This window comes from Hipposideros armiger, unplaced genomic scaffold (genome assembly GCF_001890085.2).
Source record: "Hipposideros armiger isolate ML-2016 unplaced genomic scaffold, ASM189008v1 scaffold_208, whole genome shotgun sequence".
NCBI classification, from domain to species: domain Eukaryota; kingdom Metazoa; phylum Chordata; class Mammalia; order Chiroptera; family Hipposideridae; genus Hipposideros; species Hipposideros armiger.
The window spans coordinates 2,258,387-2,279,256 of NW_017731558.1; the positions used below are offsets into that span (position 1 = coordinate 2,258,387).

Sequence of the window (20,870 nt, forward strand, 5' to 3'; positions counted from 1 at the left end):
AAAGCAAAATGATCAGAAGCATTCTGGATTTCTGAGAGAACTGGGTTCCCAAAGAGGCTACAAATCATTGATTGTAAGAAACCTTAAGCAACCTGTGCCCCTCAAGCTTCCATAAGCTATACATGGACAGAGAAAGCCTCCAAAAAGGGGTATATTCCTCAACCTTCTCTTCAGATGTGGCTAAGGAAGATAACGTACAGGGAAGAATCTCAGGAGTGTAGCCAATGGCCTAGGAGAAGAGGGGCCAAGGGTCTTTCCCTAGAGATGTTCAATAGAGGACCCTTTCCATGTCCCCAGGGGAGAAGGCCTTTACAATGTCTGCCCACTGGGACATCGGAATAGCTATGGATAACCAGATCGTGGCATACTCTTATGATGGAACATGACTTGGAAATGAAAAGAAAGGAACTACAGATCTACACAATTACATGAATAAATCTCAAGGCATTATGCTAAGCGAGAAAAGCCAGCCGTGAAAGAAGACATACTATACGAGTCCATTTATATGAAGTTCTAGAACAGACAAAATTAATGGATAGTGACAGAAAGCAGATCAAGGTTGCCTCGTTGGAAGGAGGGGATTGACTGCAAGGGGACACAAGGGAGCCTTTTGGAGATAATGAAATGTTTTATGTATTGATTGTCGTGAATGGAGGTTGCAAGGGTGTAAAACAATTATCAAAACTCAATGAGCTGAGTGCTTAAGATCCATGCATTTTGTTGTATGTAAATGACATCTCAATTAAAACAACAAAAACAAAACAAACAAAAAGGAAGTGTAATGTAATTTGCACATGAAATTCCTAATCTCAGAACTCTTCCCACATACTTGACTCGGTACAGCCTTTAGTTTGGAGAGTCAGAGAAAACCAGGACAGGTTCCCTGCCAGTGCTAAGGGCAGGGAAAGCTACTGTTGGCCTTGAGTTTCAACTTGGTTTGAACATAATTGCTTCCGTGCTCAGGTCAAGCAGCACCCTCTAATGTATTTTTGGTCATTAATTTAAATGTTATGTTGGAGTTCACTGGAATGTTCACACTTTGATATAAATCTCTTACGTAGTGCATTAATATTCTCCATTTACGTTGCCCGCAGTGATTAGTGGATTGTCCTGCCTGGCCTGTGCGGTGAGAACAAGTTGCTAACCTGAATAATCTATCCTGAATGTAGCCCCACTTCTGCTGTCCAACTAACCACTTTGCTGCTTGTTGTCATTTATGTTGAGGATGTAGGCGTATTTACTTGCATTTTCTGCCTAAATTTAAAAAAAGCAAAAAGTCCAACACATTTGCCTGAATTCCATAATGAGGACTTTATTTTGCTACATCAAATAATCATCTTGTGCCTATACTAGGACAAATGAAAGTTACATTTTTTAGTACAGCTATCTGTGTTTCAAAATATTAAGTAAAATGGAAGACACTGATGTTTAAAGGAGTTTATAAAGTATGTGACAGAGCAACTTTAGTTGTTTTCTTTCTTTGAGGTTTATGGTCATTCTTATTTCGCAAGTGTGGGTTTGCTGATAGTCATCTGACACCAAATTCCTGCTAGCACACAGCAGACAAAGGGTACAAAAATAGAGGGACTCATCAGGGGGGAGGTACACAGAAGGGAAAATGGGCTCTCAGAGGTAAGACAAGAGACAACACATACCTTCACCTTCTTCATGTAGGTAATTTCTAGGTCTTATCTAGAGTTTAGAGCATTTCTGGGATTGAATCCCAGCTCCCATGGATTCAAATATTCAGAACCTAGACCCTTTGGCATCTTTGGCATCTGAGTTCAGGGTTTGTCTCAATCTCAGTCCATGCCCATAAAAGGTTCTTGCTGGTTTGTGCAGTGTTCCCAGTGGACAGGCCAAAATATATCATGCTGTACCCAGAGCCCTTCTGCTGACGAGGCAGGCCCTGGAATCTTTCTCAAACACATTGCCCATGTTTCACAGCACGTCATCCCGCTTCTCCCTCCCACCCTCATTACAGCTGATTGGACAGGACTGGACCCTTTGACACAAGGCAGTCAACCTCTAGTCTGGCCAGTGACTGATGAGATAGCAGAGAATGAAAAGGCTCAGTCCAACAGGAACTTGAGTTTTGGGGAGCTTGGATTTTAGATAGCCATGGATATAGGGATAAAGGCAGAGATGTGAAGATAGAGATAGCACTAGAGATTTCTGTGAGGTATATGAGTTGGAAAGGTTCATGCATTTTGAGAAGAAAAAATGGAACAAGAGTGAACCAAAATGATGGGTTAGCTCAAAGCCAACCAGAGCAGTACAGGCGAGTCATGAGGAGAAGCAGAAGGAGAGGAGACAAGTTATTAATCTCCCTCGGAGTGCAGGCTGGCATCTGCCTGCTCAGAGGGCGAATGACGCAGCCTGCAGCCCAGTGGTTCACTGGATTCTTTAATCCCCACACCACATTCCAGGATCCCTGAGGCAGGGTCGCAGGGCTGTTCTTAGGATTCTGCAAGATGTCTTCCTCCATACTTCTATATTTATAAGAAGACCCCATCATGAGGAGATAGGAGTGCATTTCTTTCTTGCTTGGGAGGATTTGAGAAGGAAAAACAATTCCAGTCCATGCAGATGGGTTTTCTGTAAGGCAATGTGGTCTCTTTTCAGCAATGCAAAGCTTTTGCTGGATAAAATCTTGGAGCAAGGACTTCAATAATGCTTCAATTATGCAAGAGGACACCCCGTGGTCTTGGGGACATGAATGTCCTAACAGAAGCAAAAATGTTCCCAAGTAAGTTATTCCTTTCAATCATTATCCTCATTTAGACGCCTGGGGTGGCAAGGGACAGCAGGATAATTAATGAGGGTGCTTGTCACAGTCACATGGCTCCCCATCACTCTGAGATGCTCAGAATCCAGAGATAGTGGGGGATTTGCCAAATGAACTTTGAAAAGCTCCCTAGACCAGCTTTTCTTAAACTTTAGAGGACATAAGAACCACCTGGGAATCTTAAAAATGAAGATTGTTCAGTGGGTCTGGGGTGGAGCCTGGGAGTCTGCATTTCTCACAAGCTCCTGTAAGATGCTGATGCCATTGGTCTGGGGAAGCATGCTGATAGGAGGAGGCTGTGATAGGACCCCCTTATGCCTGAGCAGAGAAAGACTGCCCTGTGTAACATCATGTCATTAGTGCTCATTAAAATACATGCATGAACCATGCTTCTGAGGCTCTGAGAGCTATTCCATGACACCTGACAGGGAACACAAATGCGTCAGCTCTCGATCCATTTAGTAAAGAGGAAAATACTTGAAAACTTATCTCTGAATTTCAAACCATTAAGAAACTGATGTCAGTAATTTTTTTTTCCTTAATAAATTTGCAGCTTTTGAGCTAGAAGAATAGACAGGCTGGAGCACTGGGCAGGAAAGTTGGAGAATAGTCAGAGACAATTCTAGTTGGTAAACGTCTTTCATGGATGAAAACTTAAGCCTTCACAATGAAGAAAAGGGAAACCATCAAGAATTAAGCACATCATATGGAAATAGACCCTCCTTCAGACCATGGATTTAACACTTAAATCCCTCCCCCTCACACTGACCAATTAAATCTGTTTTACAGAACCACCTGAGAAGATAGGGTATCTATTACAAGTGGACTGACTAACTGGTTTTGTCAAAAGACTCTTAAAAACTTAGGGCTAAGGTTACTGTGCTCATTGTCTAGAGGTGGGCCATAGGGAGGGGCCAGAGCATTCTACCCTGTTGACTATATAAACGAATGTAAGGTCTCCTTCTGAAGTACTGCAGCTCATTTACAATATCACCACCCTTGAAAAAGAATGAGACTTGAAGACATCTGGGACTGGCTTGGTCCCAGAGTCACCCAGGACCTCTACAGATGACTTTCTGGCCTGCCAGCCCATGATCCCAAGTCCCACAACCTTCTGTGATAGAAGCTGGGAAGCTACACAAGTCAGGCACACTGCCCAGTGATTGGCAAGGGCTGCAGTAAGTTCCCTAAATTGGTGAGATCATCCTTGGGTCAGCTCCCGACCTACTAGCTGACTGACTGTCATTGCCCTTCAGATGGTGGACACTGATCTTGGGCACCTTGGAGATAAGAGACACTTCCCTGATTACCATCCTTATTGCCCCTGGACTTCTCGCAGGGTGACCAACTCCTTCTGGTTTGCCTGGGACTTTCCTGGTTTCAACAGTGAGAGTTCCATGTCCTGAGAGAAACTCCAGTCTCCAAGAAACCAGGATGATTGGTCATTTCTGAGATGAGTGAAGAATGGGTGGTGAAGAAATCATATGGTAAGACACAAAAGGAACAGAAAAGCCCAAGAAAACTGGAAGATAGAACTTTCCTGGACCCTAACAGTGACTTAGTAATTGGGGTATGATCATAAGAATATTAAAGAAAAGGATGTTTGGGGGTGGGGGGTGTGGGCTGGAGTATTTAGACTAACTAGGAAGCTTTTCCTGTCATTGTCTGACTTGCAGCTGGGAGGTGTTTCATGATAGTTGCCTTGTCACCTGCCTTCCAACATCATTGAAATTTCATAGATGAAGACAAAAGGAGAAAAGTTCCCTTGTGTTTGTGTAGTAGATGAGAGCTTGACCATCAACTCCAATATACTTCTGAAGATGAGGCTATAGGGAAATTCTGTGAGAAGCACCAAGAGATAAAAAGAGCTAGCACTCTTACTGAAACTACTTAACCAGGACACAAAACTTAGGATTCATTTTCTGAAACCAAAGATGCCACAAGAACCAAATTCTAAACTATAAGCTAATTCTAAATTTGATATTTAATAAGGGAGAGAGAATTTTTTATGGAAGTCCATACTGGACGTGTCACTCACTAATTTTGAACCCTTAAAATAACTAGGTAATAAAGCCCTAAGAATACCAAACTGTAATAAAGATCTAACAAGCCTGTTTTTTGGGACTCTGACTCTGGTGTCTATTTTAACCAAGCAAGATTAATTCATGACCTACGAGCTCTGCAGACTTATGTTTATTTATAATATTCAATATTCCCATAAGCACAAATGTTCCAAATGGAAGGTTGCATTCTGATAATGCCCATTTCTTCATTAAGATTTCATCATCCACCTACATTAAAAAGCCTCTCCCTATACTTTGTTGCTTTGGCTTTCACCTTGTTTATTCCTGCCTTATTTGCTTAATCTTGAGATCCTGGCTTCCCAGGCACTCTCAAATTCGAAACAAGCAAAGTTTGTGCATTAACGTGTCATAGGAATGCATGATTTATGAATGGCAGGTTTCTTGGCACAATTTAATGGTATGAGAGAGACTTTGTTTTAAACACTAACGTGAAAGTCAAGAAGTGGCAACAATGGATGGGATGTTAGAACATAATAGTAAAATAGGTAAAGAAGTTTGAGTCAAGAGTTAACCAATTATTACTCAGTCTATTTCTTAATCTATGGATTGATGTTCCAACCAATTTAATAGCTTATAAGAAGCCCTGACATTTGATCAACTAAAAAAGCACTTTATATTGTTGTTCTGATGGCTTACCCAACCAAACTCTCACTCTACAGAAAAAAAATTATCACTAACATTTATATCAACAGAGAAAAAGAACATTTCTGACCAGTCCAAAATAAATTTGTTTTCTCTTTATTACGTGTCCTAGTTATATTCTGGTCATTTCCATCATAAAATTCATCCTCTTACAGAATTTTGTAAACCAATCTATCAGTCAGTGTTGCCAAATCTCTTAGAAAAAAGTGAATACCTTCATGTCAAGAAAACTTCCCTTCCTCAGTAAAATTAGAGTCCAACTCTTGCTATATGCCCATGTAACAGAAAGTCTCAATATTCAAGTTTATTTTTCTCATTACAAACTATGACCACAAATAATATAATTTTGTATAATAGTGATAACTAAAATATACTTAATAAGTAAAATAATTATTAACTAATTATTCTAAACGATCCCTTGTTGAGATGTTCTAACCACTTCACATACAAATCAGTCATGTCTAATCTTTCTTCAAAGATGGCTACGTTGAACAACTCATGAAATTATAACTCAGGTCCTCAAGTAACAACACAATAATTTTACATCTACATTTTTAATGTGTCATGCAATGATTGATCATAAATGCTTTCAGAAGACCCGAATGTTAGGAAGATCAATGTTAGGAAATGAGGACTAATAAAGCCCAGGGCTTGAGCAAGCTCGGGATTCACAAGACAACTTGACACCTTGCGTCCTACACAAGCCTCCATATGCTTTACGGTGGAAGCAACTTTGAGCCACATTCACCATTCAGGGCACCTGCCCACCACAGAGGATACTGACACTGACCATTGAACAGAGCCCTACATGCCATATGGACAAAATGGGTTACCTTGTAGATTCTGCAATGGCAGAGTCATAATGCCCCCGGCTGCAGCTGCTGCCACCAGCCCTTGGATGTTGGTGAGATTCGCAGTAGGCAGTGTGAGGACCAGTCCTTGCTGCCCTCCTAGCTGTCCCGCCATGTTGAAGGGGATGAGAATAGGCTGGTTGAGGGCTGGTGTGCCTCCTGGCATCACGCCGGTGACAGCAGAGGCTAATTGTTGAGCCGTCAGAAATGGCTGCAAGGAAACGGACAATCCTAGCTCACTTTCCAGTAGAACCAAGACATGCGCTATTAGAGCATTTTTCTTCTACTTACGCAGAGTCTGAAACTTCCTGAACAAGTAGTAAAGAAACATGCTGTACTCCAGAAAAAAACGATTGGTAGAAAATAATTAAAGTCACATTTCACTTATTTTTTTGGAAAATTTAATTTGGTTCGGACATCCTCTGAGAAGCTCGAATACCTTTAAAAGTGTTTCCTTACATTTATACCTTTAAAAGTGTTACCTTACTTATACATTATTCTTCTGATGAAGTTTCATTTGATCTTACCCTTATATATTTGAAACTCTGATATGTTATTCTGTGTTGTTCCACAAATAACTCATTGGGATCAGTGGAAGTTTTTATTTTATTTTTTTCGTTCAAAAATAGCAACAAAATACTATTTTCATCTATTAAATCAGTGAAAGTAATGTCAAAGATTTACTCAGTGTAGGTAAGTCTGCAGTGACACCATTATGCGAATTTAGGACATGCGCCTTTTGGAAAGCAATTTTAAGATTCATATCAAGAGCTACAAAAATATTCATCCTCTTTTGACTCAGCATATACTTCTGGGATATAGGCTGAAGATATAATTCAAACAGAACACAGACAAATGCATAAAAGTATGCATTACATTGTAAAAACATAAATGCTGAAAAAGTTTGTTACAGTACTAAACTTGATAAAATATTACCTAGTCTTGAAACTGGATCATTATGACACCTTTTTAGGAAAATAGAAAATGTTTATAACATGAGGATACAAAAAATAAAATGGAAAATAATTAAGCAAATGATAGTCATTGTTAAAATGGAAAATTATATGTGTATAATGACAAAATCTAAAAAGAAATATAGAAAACAAAAATATTTCATGTGGATAAACTTTAAAATGCTTTAAATATTTCTTTCATTATCACATTAACATTCTTTTCTGAGTTAAAACAACATTAAAAATACATGTTTATGTCCATTATTTATCCAATAGCCATTGTTTGATATGGAAAGGCAGTCACATAGGTGTGCTTTGGACACTCCACGTACTTGAGCTTGGTGTGGGCTCTTCACCAGTATGATGGAGGAAGGATCCCTACCCTGGCCAGCCAGGTGACCCAAAAGGTCACTGATCTGAGAGTTCTTAATCCAAGATTTTCATTGGATCCCTGTGGGAGCCTGTGAGACAACCCTGTGTCCATTTTTCTTCGATAAACCAAAACTCTTATTGAGAAGTTTCAACATGTTTGTTTTTAATGCAGCATGATTCTGTAAGTTAAAGCTAATTCCCTAGAGGCATAGTACAAAGCCCAGTATCTAATAGTCAGGCACTATTCTAGTGCTGCTATGCATATGCATTTGCTCTGTTATCCTCACGCCAAGATGCAGAGACCTTACTAACTTGCCCCAAATCCCATTTCTAGTGGGGGTGGTAGGGCTCAAGTCCAGGCAGGCTGCTTCATAGCTCACGTTAGATTTAGAGAAGTGGGCTTCTTTGTTTGCAGAATGTGGACGAGGAGGGCTGAGCCCGTTCCAGCCATTCCCTGTGGTTGCCCCTCATCTCCTTCTGGGGAGCCCTCTGAAGAAGCCCCAGGACTCCATGCAGCCCAGTCTTAGAACCACTCTTCTATCCTCTGTGGGCCTAGCTCCTAATATATTTTCTAGGCTTTACTAAATTCACACAGAGTAACTATGATTTTCTTTAGAAAAAAAAAAGTTGCTCTGAAGCACTAAAATAAACATGTGTTTTAGAAATAAGTACAAAATGGTAAGCCGGTCCTCAGATTGCTGGTATTATATCACTGACACTAGTAATATCACGATAAGAGGGAAGGCACATGGGTAGTCCTCAGACTGTACACAGGCCACAGGTTTGGGGGTTTGGGGGTGGGGCACTTTTTAAAATTGAATTTGCAGGCTTACAGCAGGGACTGCAATCTCCAGCTTCTCACGGTGTCCACGGTTTCTCACTGTCTGGGCCTGCTGTGTTGCTCACATAACCCGGAGGTATTAGAGTTTGTTCCCCGGTATGTTCACACACACACACACATACACATACAAGTCATAAGCATAAAATTAGAAAGGGCATTGCTGGAAGAAGCCAGATTCCCAGTAAAACTCTCTCTGGGCTTCCATAGAACAGTAAACACCTCCCCAGGCCTCTGTCCTCGAGCCCTTGTGCTCCAAGTTGGACACTGAGCTCTGAGGCCACAGCGGGGCTTGGTGGGGCTGGAACAAGAAAGTTAAGACCAATCCAACCTCTAAACTTGGGTTTTCAAGCCTTGAACTGAGGAGCCCTCCAAGTGAGCAAAGTGATCAATTTCCAGAAGCAACAATGACAGCAAAAGAGAAAGAAAGGCTTAAGCATCAGGCCTTGTCCCATAAAATCAGGGTGAACTCTGATAGCTTCACACTAAATGACAGAGGTTAAATAAAAAAGCCCAGCCTTTCATAATTGTGTTCTATTCTCCATATAACCACAGCAGGCTGCAGAAAACAAATATTAGACTTTAAAAAATAATGAATGTATTTATTAATGCAGGGGCTGTATATGATGTACAGTATTGTCAAACCCAATAAGCTGAACTTGCATTAAAATTGCATTAACTTTTTTATATTAAATCACATCTTGTATTTCAAAAATGGCTATAGTAAGGTTGAAATAACTTAATTTTCTTCACACTCCAGTCATTAAAGTTTTACTTTCTAGAAAACTGCATGGTAACCAACAATGCAGTTGCAGTGGGTCTGAAGAAGGAAAAAACAAAAACCAAAACAGTATTCCAAATTATTAAAACCAACATTTCCTTTAAAAAAGAGACAAGTTCTGCAAACCCATTTGTTTTCCTGATGGTATTTAATAAATAATGTAGTCATACAGCTTCCCATACAAATATTTATCACCATCTTTTCTCTGTTAGAGTTAATTGGATTGAACTCATTGTTATTTATTTGGTTATTTTTATGGTTAAACCATCCTATATGCAACTTAATAGAAAGCAGTTGAGAGATACTGACCTGTGGCCCAACTGGGAATGGGGGGTGGGTATGACTGGCCTGGTGCTGGTCAGGAGTGCCTGGGTCTGATAGTGCCGTGTTGCCTCTGGCCCCTGGAATTCAAAAGAGAAATGCTCCCTTAATATACGATCCAGCCTAGCAACTGCACGTGACCTATTTTTCTGTGACATCACATAACGAAGGCACAGATGATATGCCAAGTGATTTACCAATAGCTGTAGTGTGTAAATCACTCTTCAACTGTATAAATTATGCTAATGAACATTCAGGATGACCAGAGTCGTTCCAGGAGGTAGAAGGCGATGACAGAAGGGAAAGTGACACTATCATCAGTGGCTTTAATAGGCTTGCACTATACATCAGTTTGCATGGGGCATTCCAGTGAGTCTCTGGTGTGGGAAACTGCACCCTTTATGCATAGTTGGGTGACAGCTAATCCAATTTCTCAAAGCCAGAGAAAGTGTGATCTCAGACATGACCAAGTGCGTCTATATTTTCTCTTAATATGGCTTCATATACTTAAGCCCCTTTCCATACACACTTCGGACACTGAATCTTATAAATGTGTTTTCCTAAAAACAAAGCCTTTTTCAAGGTCACCTTATGTGATGTCCTAAAAAGAACATGGACCTCCTGAAGCAAACTTCCTAACTGAAACAGTAGGAACCCCACACCACTTCCAGAGAGCCTCCCTATGCTAAGCATAGAGCATAACTTACTTCCTTTGCTGGAATTCTGTTAGACACCAAAGCATGAAATATAAAATTCCACCAAAACAGCAGAGCTTTCAAGCCTTCTTAAACACTATAGCTTCTCTGTATGGGCGTATGTGCTTTGTTTCAGGACAAACTGTAGCAGATAAGATAATGGCAGTAACAATAAATGCATAAATAAACAAACAAACAAACAAATAGAGCTAATAGCAATTTTTGAAGGTTTGTAAGGGTAGCTATTTTTTCTTGGTGGTTAAAATCCAATTCCAAACCATCCTTGACAAGATCCTCTTTCCTGATGTTTGTCCTATGAATAACAAGTGGAAGACAGTTCAAATCCTGTTTACTGGTGTGCCACGGATGACCAAAAATAAAATTAAAAAAAAGATGATTCTGTCACATTTATAAATTTTAAAGAAGGTATTATTGGCTCATTTAAAACAAATTCTTCTATATATTCTCCAAAGGGACAGGCTTATAAATAATGGAAATGTGGAAAAAAGTACTTCAACACATTAAGCCACAAATAAAATTGACTGCTACATATTATTCAATTGACTTCTATCTCCACTGTGGTGTGTCAATCATAACATCATTTTATAATAGGATTAAGCAATAAATGTGCAAAGCCATTATGCAGAAATCTGAAAATCTGATTAATTTGTAATATTTTTTTTTTTGCTCAGAAAGTCAGGAATGGACATTGCTTGGGGAATACTTACAAGAGTTCTACTGAAATTTCTAAATTGATTTGGAACAAACTAATAAAAACACAGACTTGCTGACATTTTATAAAGTGAATTCTGTCAAAATATGTTTGGCATTTTAATGATCGTTGTCATTTAATAACAAGGGTGAGATGACCCATCAGAAGATGCCAACAATTTCCCCATAATGTGCAGGAGACCTTTCTTCTAAATTTTGTATACATGATTTACTTATGCTTGAATAGCAGAGCACTTTAAACTGCGAGCTGCATTATGCACTGTAAATCTCACAATTCCCCTTCTTATGTACTCAAGTCCTATTTTGCCTGAAAATTCTCGGCAGAGCTCCATGTACTTTTATAGAATTAACCAGGTCCAAAGTGATACTTTTGGTCAAATATTCACATTAGGTAAATTCTCAAATGGCCAAAAATCCTCTTAGGTTTAGTTTTTGATGTTCTCAAAAATGTTATTGCTTCCCCATGTTTGCCAGGCATGAATTTTTGCAGCAGACTGTGAAAAGAGTTTTAGAATGCACAGAAAAAGAGAAAAACCCTTTTACACCATTGAAAAATACATCTCTTAATCTTTAAAATTGCCAGGCCGTTCTGTTCATACTTCTTTCATGAGTCCCATGCTTATTTGTAGACTGTGTTCCAAATGACACGCCATTGTAAGGTTTAGGATTTGTCCCATGCAGACACTGTGTCACAAGGTTGTGTGTGTGTCACCCGTAGCTTCACACAGATTACATTTGCTTACATTTGTTCTCTGTTGCTGGAGGCCCAGTGTGCAGCCACTGGTTTTGAAGGTGGTTATTCTCAAAAAACCATGTTCAGTGCAGTACAGTGCAATTCCACACAATTTCATGTGTAAAATGAAGTCTTTCACAGACTCTAGAGGAGATTATGTATGCTCTCCTGCCAGGATCAAAAAGTAATGTTTCTTCTTAATGCACATCTCCATTTTCTTCAAATGCCTGTATCACACTTAACTTTTTAGGACCATAAACTAATTTGTTGGGTCGTAAGGCGGCTCCCAAATCAGGGGTCTTCTCAGAGCCAAAGGGGAATCCCACAGTCAGAATGAATACACGGTGTTGCTAAGAGAGAACCGAAGCAGTGTGAGCCTACATTACCAGAGAATTTGGCGTTAGCTATTTCCACTGGCACAGGCACGAAAAGACTAACTTAAATGGGCTGGGCAGGTTCCTTCCGATCAGGCTCCTGGGAAACGCGTTACCTCTCCGTCTCTCAGTGGCCTGTTCTGGAGTTAACAGTGTGTGTTATTCAGGTGGCAGCTGTGAACTCCAGCAAGGCAGGGACTATTCATTGGTTAACCCAGTTACGCCCAGCACTGGTGTAGGCATTTTACTCATACTGATTAAATATTCACTCAGTAGAAATAGAGGCTTGGGGTTTTCATTGGGGGTGGTATAATTCCTTCAAGAGCCGTATTGGAATCCACTTGACAATTTACTACTGTTTGGCATAAACTTTAGACATATCTTTAAATCGTTAGCTTGCTGGAAAATTCTAACTCTGTTCCAATTTAGATATTAAAAGCAGCTTGCTGTACAGCTTAAAAGCAAGGATTCTTAAATTTTCCGCTCTGCCTGGGTTTAAATTTAGCTCTGCCACTTCACTAGGTATGTGAACTTGGGCTTGTTTTCCCTCTTCTTCAAGCTTCCTCTTGTGAAAGCCTGGGGAAATAACAGCACTTCCCTTATCAGGCTGCTGTTGTGAGAATTGAATGAAAAATATATTTGCAAATCTTTTGGAACAGAGCATGCTTACCACATAAGTGCTATCTCTCTTGACTAGTATCTAATAAGATTTCCTTTGTATTTAATATAATATTTAATATTCGTTAATTAGCCCATAATATTCACCTGCCCCAAGTCAACTCAGTACATACTCCCATCCCTATGTGTGTGGCCCACACTCCCTCACACACCACCCCAACTGTGCATATTCTGTACCTTTAGATGAGTGTTTTGAAAGGAACCAAATAGTTGGGCCTCTAAGAGACTACCAAGGGGGATATTTACAGATAATGCTTCTTTCATCCTGTGGTATCATGACCAGGAAATATGGCACAAAGATACAGCCTCCAAATTCTCATCCTGACCCGGGCTTCGATCAGTAGTTCTTACCCAGACCTGTGAATCAGCCTGGTCTGTGGAGCTTCTGAAACGCAGAGGGTCACATCCCTCATGAGACTACTGACAGAACATCTAAGCGGGGGCTCACATGTATGTTTTATAAAACGCCACCAGTGATTGAAGACCATGGGCAGAGAATAGTGGCTTAGAGGCTGCCCAGGCACATCCGCATCGCCCTTGCACAGAGGATGCTCACACAATCGTTTCATGAAGAGCAGATGGGCCGTCGGCTCCTATTTCTCAGCCAGACTCCCAAGTTTCTTCACCTGGGGCGTTGTCCCAGCCCAATCCCGGTATATTTCTAGCTTAGCAAGGGCAAGGCCCATCTCAGATACATGTTTTCTTTATAATTATGATTTGCTCACTGGTAATTCAAGAAGTATAAAAACTGGTTTCAGGGCCAGCCGAGTGGCTCAGTTGGTTAAGAGCTCGCTCAAGAGTGTGAGCTCTGAGCAATAGCTGTTTGAGTCCCGGCCTGAGCTGAGCTGCTGCTGAGCTGCCAACAGGTGGCAAGATGGCTCAGCTAAAAACAACAACAACAACAACAACAAAAACCCCTGATTTTAGAAGGATCGTAGTATAAACTTTTAAATAGCTGTATAATAGGAGTCAATTCTCTGCAAATAACAGGGAGCCCTGCTGTAAACCTGCTATGGAAAAGAGAGGTCATGAATGATGAAGACACTGAAAGACTGATTAGGAGTTTGGCTGGGACATGAGGATAAAACTTATTTTTAATTGTTAAATGCCTGATTGTCAGAACATTGGTTCATTCAACACCGTCCTTCCGGTGCTGAGTTCACATCTGAAACCTACAAAGCTGATTGCGGACCACTCTGCTCTGGAGGCACGGGGTTATTGGCGGAACCAAGACAGGTGATGCCCCAAGCCTTGGGCTCTTGCCCTCAGTGCTTGTTGAGGAGACAGCCTGTCAGTCCACCCTCCCCGCCCAGCTCAGTTCAAGGCCACAGTTCCTGAAGGACTGCCGCTTATTCCTAGCAATATGAAATATATATATGAATGATGAGTTTTCATTAACTAAGGCAAACCAGGCTTGGCATCTCTTAGTTATTCTTAAAGTAAAATCGATGTGCACTCTAGTATAGAGTTTTAAATCCTACCACCCTGCCATTTTGGAGTTGACTTCCAAATAAGTCATTTTAAGAAACAAATAAAACATTGTTAACCCTGGGAGAGTATACTCCTCTGTGGAGCCTTACCCCGTTACCTTTGTAAAAAAGATACAATGGCCATGACATAGAGAAGGAAACAGAACTGCAGTATGAATTACTTGTCCCGAGTCAGCCAGTTCCACCTTCTCCTAGGTGGAGGCCATGCCCACCCCATTCAGGGCACCAGATTCTCTTGTTAATGACCAATGCATTTTTAATGAATCGGGTTCTGCACAGGGATAGTTTGGGTTTCTGTCCTCCGTGCGTTAGCACAAACATAATCACATGAAGGTCACAGGGCTCCCTCAGCTTTTTCTGGTATTCATACCTCTCTTACCCACTGTTTGTGGGTTTCACCAGTGAGGGAGGTGATGCAAAGGTTGCTTATTATAAGGTAGACAGTTGAATGCATTATTATTTCATGGTGGGTGTGTGAAGCCAGCTAAGCAGGGCACAAGTCCTCTCTAAATTAAACTTCCCTTTCTGTCAATTTCTTCAAGATGACTAAATGTCAAGGAGGGAGTGATGGTGTCTGTAAAAGTCTTTTCACAGCCACTGCCACTGTTGGCCACATTTTAATTGCCACTTGGGAGTTCTTTGTGACACTGTCTACACACACGTTTATGTACAGAACAGTATACAGGACTCCACTGGAATTGGAGATGCTGAAGTAATAAGCCACACTTGAAAAACAAATATTCACTAATTCACATAAGGGTCTGTGTGTTTTTGCATGTTTTGTTGTCAAGTACTTGTAACTTCACCCACCGAGGCCTGGAGAACAGAGAATGTCAGATGATATCAATGAGAAAAATGGATTTTTTTATTCTTCTAACAAGTGACTTCTATGGCTTCTGGTGGAGGAAAGTCCAGCTTTCTTTGTGTGAGAGGTCTATGTCCTACATGGTTCTCAATGCTAATCTTTATTTAAAGGCTGCACAGATGCATTAAAAGTCAAAGGGAGATTTGAGCTATCTAAATAATGGATAGTAAGAAATCCTACAAATTTCTTATTTGGCCTTGATTATCTGAAAATGTTTTTGTAATATCTACCAAAATTACTCAATAATTGCTTCAGTTCTACATGTAGGCTTAGTCTGTGCATGCTATAGAAGACTTTCAGTTCATTTCATTCTCTCAAAATTTAATTTCCCTTCATTCTTTCTCCAACATGTTTTTATCTTTGTTTTCACATCCATCTAATAAAAGCACAGCTGAACTCCTGTGATATCCACGCCAACAAAGTTCTCAATTTCTGTAAACTCTTCTCTTTAGAGAAGAGATTAAAAGGAGAGAGTCATCAAACATACTTAAGCAAAATTCTATGACCTACTGTTGGCATATAGGCAGCTTTGGGGTATGGATTTTCCCTGAGCACTGCTGTCTCTACAAGAGTTTACATTCTTTGGAGGCAAAGACTCTTCCTAACTCAACCTCGTGTCTCCGTCCAGCCAGCTCTGGGCCTTGGCATGTATATATGTATACATGGGTGTGCATACATGTATATATGCATGTTGGTGTTGATGTATGTGGTAATGAGTTGGTGTTCTTAAAATGATGGAGATTTGTATTAAAGTGAGCTGAAATAGTTTAGACATAGATTTTAAACCACCTGAAAATGGTTTGTGTAATTTAAAAAATGCCTATTTTAATCTTAGAAGGCTTGCTCATCTTCCCACACTCCTCCCAGGAAATGGACACTTCCTCTGACAAGTACATCGCTAGGGACCATGCTCAGGGCACTTGATCTGGGGATGAAGTCTTTGTTCCCATGTGATTGCTGGCACTCTGGCATGGCCCTGTGGATGCCAAGGTCATGTATAACCTGTGCTTTTATGCCCATGCATGCAGCCTCCCTTCTCATGCTTCATCCGTGCTCAACCCTATACCAGCGCCAGCTACATAATTTATGGGGCTCAGTGCAAAATGAAAATGCAGATCCCTGGACTGGGGCTGAGAATTCAATCTCCCCTTCTCCAGGGCTGCTGCCCCAATCCACTGCAGATGGGTGAAACCAAGGGATTGTAAGCTCTCTGCTGAGATGCACTGGACATCTAGATCAGGAGAGGGCAAGAAGTCCCCTCTGAATTGCATACTGAGCACATGACCGCCCCCGTACCTGAGCTGGACCCTGAGAAGGGAGAAGATGACAGCCTGATTCGAGCTTCCAGGGGTCTGGGGCTGCCAGGGGCAAGAAGCAGATGACCGAAAACCTGTCTTATCCTGGGGAGGTGAGGAGGTAGCAGCTGGACCACCAGAGGCTCCAAGCCCCTATCCACACACATGCTCTCATTGTCCCATCAGACTTTACTCACAGAGCACAAATTCAAAGAGAAATTATTTAGAATTGCAAAGTGGTGACCTCAGGGCACTAAACCCCAAACTTGGGGCCCTGCTGGGCTGGGAGCCCTGTGTGCCCGCAATGGTCACAGGCCCGAAAGGAGCCCAGCCCATGGCTCACTGTCAGCATCCACAGATTCAGTTTCCACACAATTTTCAGTTACTAATTTTCCATCAACGGGACCTCCTTATAAAGGATCCTAAAATTTTGAAAAATTGCACCTAATCCTACAACTGCTTTGAGAGAATCATTTTTCCAAATCAGTGCAAATTTTGAAAAGAGTATATGTGTCTACAGAGGAACTTAGACATGGCTTTTTTTTTCCCAAACAAGAAATCAAACTTACAAATCGTCAATGCATCTATTATACATTATTATCAATGACTACATAAGTATACCATTTGGTGGAAAATTAGGATGAAATACTGTTTTATTTTCTATCAATTTTGAGTTATCTATACCTAGATTGGAGAGGCAAGGCATGAATTCCTTGAAAGAGAAATCACATAGAAGTTGTCACATGCTTTCTTTCAGTTGTAGACCTAGCTTTTTAACTGTGCTGCCCTTTCACTAACAAACACAAAAACAAAGTTTCCCTCTCCTGACTATCTGCTGGATCACCTCCAAGCCTGGCAACAGGGGGCATGATCTAGGTGCTCAAGGCCATGTAATTGGCTTAGTTTGGAGGCACTCCCAAGTTACCCACCTGTGGGACAACATGCAAGAATTACTAAGAACAGACATTAAATGTGCTTAAAAAATGGTCAAAGCTGTTAAATAATCTGCTTTAAAATTTTGGTACTATCTTAGGTGAAGTGTGTGTGTGTGCGAGCGCGTGCGTGCTTGCATGTGCATGTGTGTGTGAATGTGTATGTGTGCACGTGTGTGCATGTGTGCGTGTGTGTGTGTGTGTGTGTGTGTGTGTGCGTTGGGGTGGGGAGATGAGGCTGAAGGGCAGGGAGGAGAGAGTCCATTTTTTCTTACATAACACAGTGTTATTAGTATTATGGGGTTCAAGTGGTGGGGTCAGAGGTCCTCGACTTTCTCCTTGCAATTTCCAATCTTCCAGCCTCTTCCAGCAACATGTGGGTTTGTTTTCTAATACCTGCAGGGCTCTCTTTGCAGCCCTATAGACCTACAGGGATGCTTCATCAAAGGTCTCATCATGAATTTTTAAACTGTTTTCAGTTTATTGAGACTCTGAGCCCAGCAGCCGCACATAGATACCTGGAAACCCAGGTGTGGAAAGAAGATGGGGCTGAAACAGAATCAGCTACGTCGTGGTCACACAGGCCAAACTCTAGGCTCAGGCGGACATGAGATGGCAATCACAGCGATGCATCAGCCCCTTCTTCTCCCAGACCTAGGGGCCTTTCAGAGGTATGAACTCTGCACAACCTCAGCAGCAAGGAGGCTGTCCACCTGACATTCAGAATATGATTTAACTATGGGCTACAATAGAATAAATCACTATTTCAATTGGAAATGATGGCCTCTGGGCACAATCACTTCTGATAATACGCATGGTACAACATGTCGGAGAGCCCCAACGCAGAACACTGGTGGTCCTCCATGTGCAGTGGCTGCATTTGTGACTGCAAAGAGCAGGTGATTAGATAATCACAGGACACTGACTTTCCCAGACTTGGAGGTTTCACAGGGCAGTCAAATTGAAGGAGCACATTAATAGCTATATGACTAGAAAGAGCTTGACATTTAATTTTGCTAAGTAAAAACATTATTAAAAATTGCATTATCATACAATAGAGGCATTTGAATGCCCTTCTCCCACGCAAAGGATGTATTCTCTATTTAAAGGATAATCCTTTAAATTGAAGAACTTTAGCCTAGTGAGAAACTCATTGCACTAGACCTTCTCTCTTTTTTTCATTTTTCCTTCGACCAGTGTTTCTTTGTTTGCAGAGGGATACTGGTTTTTCACAGAGCACTGGGAGCTTGTTGTGGACATGGCAGAATTTGAAGCATCAGCAAGCCCACTCCCTCTGCTCCTCCAGACACGGGGAGTGTCTGACCAAACACTCCTGAAGTGTTTCTTCTTTAGAATAAATATTAATAATTCCTCTTTTCTCTCAATCCTTTTTTAGAGACATCATATAATTTTCTTTATATATATAAAGTTTTATGTTCCGAGTAATACATTAATTATTTTATAAATATTATTTTTGTCAACCCTTACAGTAGTAACCCTATAAGGTGTTTATGACTATGTCCTTTTATACAGGAAACTAAACTTTACAAAGGTTAACTCACTTTTCTACTACACAGTAAGGAAGTGACAGAGAGGCAACTATATCTCAAGCTACCTGATCAATGGAAGGCTCACATCTTTATCACCTAGACTATATACTGATCAAATATTTTATAATAGCTACCATGTAATGAATACTTACTGTGAGCCAGAGACTTCGATCAGTATTTTATACATTTTCTCATTTAGTTTCCACAGAAGCCCTGTGTTATCAGGGCTTCCATTTTATAGATATGGAAACTAAGGTTTACACAGGTTAAACAATTCACCTGTGATCACACAGTTAGTGAGTGATAGCATCAGAATTTGAACCTACTGCCATATGCATCAAATGAAAATGTTTCAGAGAGACAACACAATAAATTCCCAGTGCCATGATAGAAATTATATTTTCAGATATTTTCCTAGTGGAACTTGGCTCCAGAGATCTCTAGATTCGAGATCTGGGAAAGTCGGTGATGAAGAAGGGAAAATGGCATAAGGGACAGCTGCATTCTTAGCTTAGGGTCTCCATAATCAAGGTGTGATCTCGGGACTGGCAGCATCAGCACTACTCGGCACCTTGTGAGAAAAGTGGGTCTGCAGGTCCCAGTCCTCCCAGGTCTCAGACCCACTGAATCAGAATCTGGATTGGAACAAAATCCTCAGGCGATCCATTACCCATAGCTAAGAGTGAGAAGCACTGGTTTGGAGTTTATAACTCCTTCTCTCCCTCCCTCCCTTCTTTTTTCCCTCCTTACCCTCCTCCATCCCTCTCTCCTTCCCTCAACCCTTTCTTTTTCCTTCCTTCCTTCCTTCCTTCCTTCCTTCCTTCCTTCCTTCCTTCCTTCCTTCCTTCCTTCCTTCCTTCTTCCCTCCCTCCTTCCTTCCTTCCTTCCCTTGGGTAGCATTTAAGTATAAATATACCTAAAATGCCTAACTTTTATTTGCAGTAGACTGTCATATCCTATCTCACAAAAGTCAGGGTGGAGGTGTGTGAGAATATAGGAAAAGAAAACATTCAAGAGGAATACTCTCAATCACGGTAATAGCCTTCACCATTCTTACCCCATGCACCCAGTGGGAGGACTCCCAGTGAAGAGGTTCACAGCAGGAAGAGCCAGTCCTATATTCTTACAGGGAAGCATATTTATCTTTTTAAAAACACAACAAAAACTGATGCCAAATGTAGCCCAATATCCTTGCTCTATGATTTATGGCAATTTTCCTGACACTTTCTCCTTCCATATCCATATCTTTGCTCTTCCATTTGTGAGGGTCTGTGAAGATAAGAGTCTGGCATATCCATTTCAGTTATTTACTTTCAGAACACCACATTCTTTGCAAAAGTAGCCAGAGCATCACTTTAAAAGAGGGGAATAAAAATTTTAAACCCCTTAAAGCTGAAATAAAACTGCATTTCTACACAGATACTCCCAAAAGGTAGCATTTGCAATCACTCACTGTTGTGTGCAACTAAAGACTGGAGAAAGTGGGGTCATTTAGAACTCAGCAAAGGACAGGAGGGAGGAACCTTCAGAGGAACTACATCACATGAAATTGTAGCATCACATGCAGTTAGCAATGCTTACAGTAATGGAGCTTCTATGTATGACAGCGTGACAACACAAAATTGTGCAGGAGGGAAGGATGTCGCACAAGCCACTATGAACAAATTACCAAGTGCTACAAAACCGTCTTTGGAGATGGGGTAACAAAACATTGCATCTGTAATAAGATTAAGTCGATCTAGAACATGAAAACTCAAATTAATGGCCCACCCATAGATTGATGGTTAGGTTTTTCTCCCCTGAGAGTTGGATATAAAAAGCTAAACAGCCAAAGAACCAGTCCAATTCATGTCTCTGACCATTTTGCTCTCACTCTATTTATTTCTTGGCATTATT

General features: G+C 40.9%; 1 protein-coding gene across 1 annotated transcript in view; it reads right to left on the bottom strand.

The window, feature by feature from the left end:
- POU6F2 (POU class 6 homeobox 2) overlaps nt 1-20,870 on the bottom strand; it is a 444,250-nt gene that overhangs the window by 255,692 nt on the left and 167,688 nt on the right. Inside the window, exons 3-4 of the mRNA XM_019653830.1 lie at nt 9,619-9,710; nt 6,348-6,576 (exon numbers count right to left, since the gene is read on the bottom strand). Of these exons, the coding sequence (XP_019509375.1) occupies nt 6,348-6,576; nt 9,619-9,710 (321 nt within the window). The remainder of the gene's footprint in view (nt 1-6,347; nt 6,577-9,618; nt 9,711-20,870) is intronic.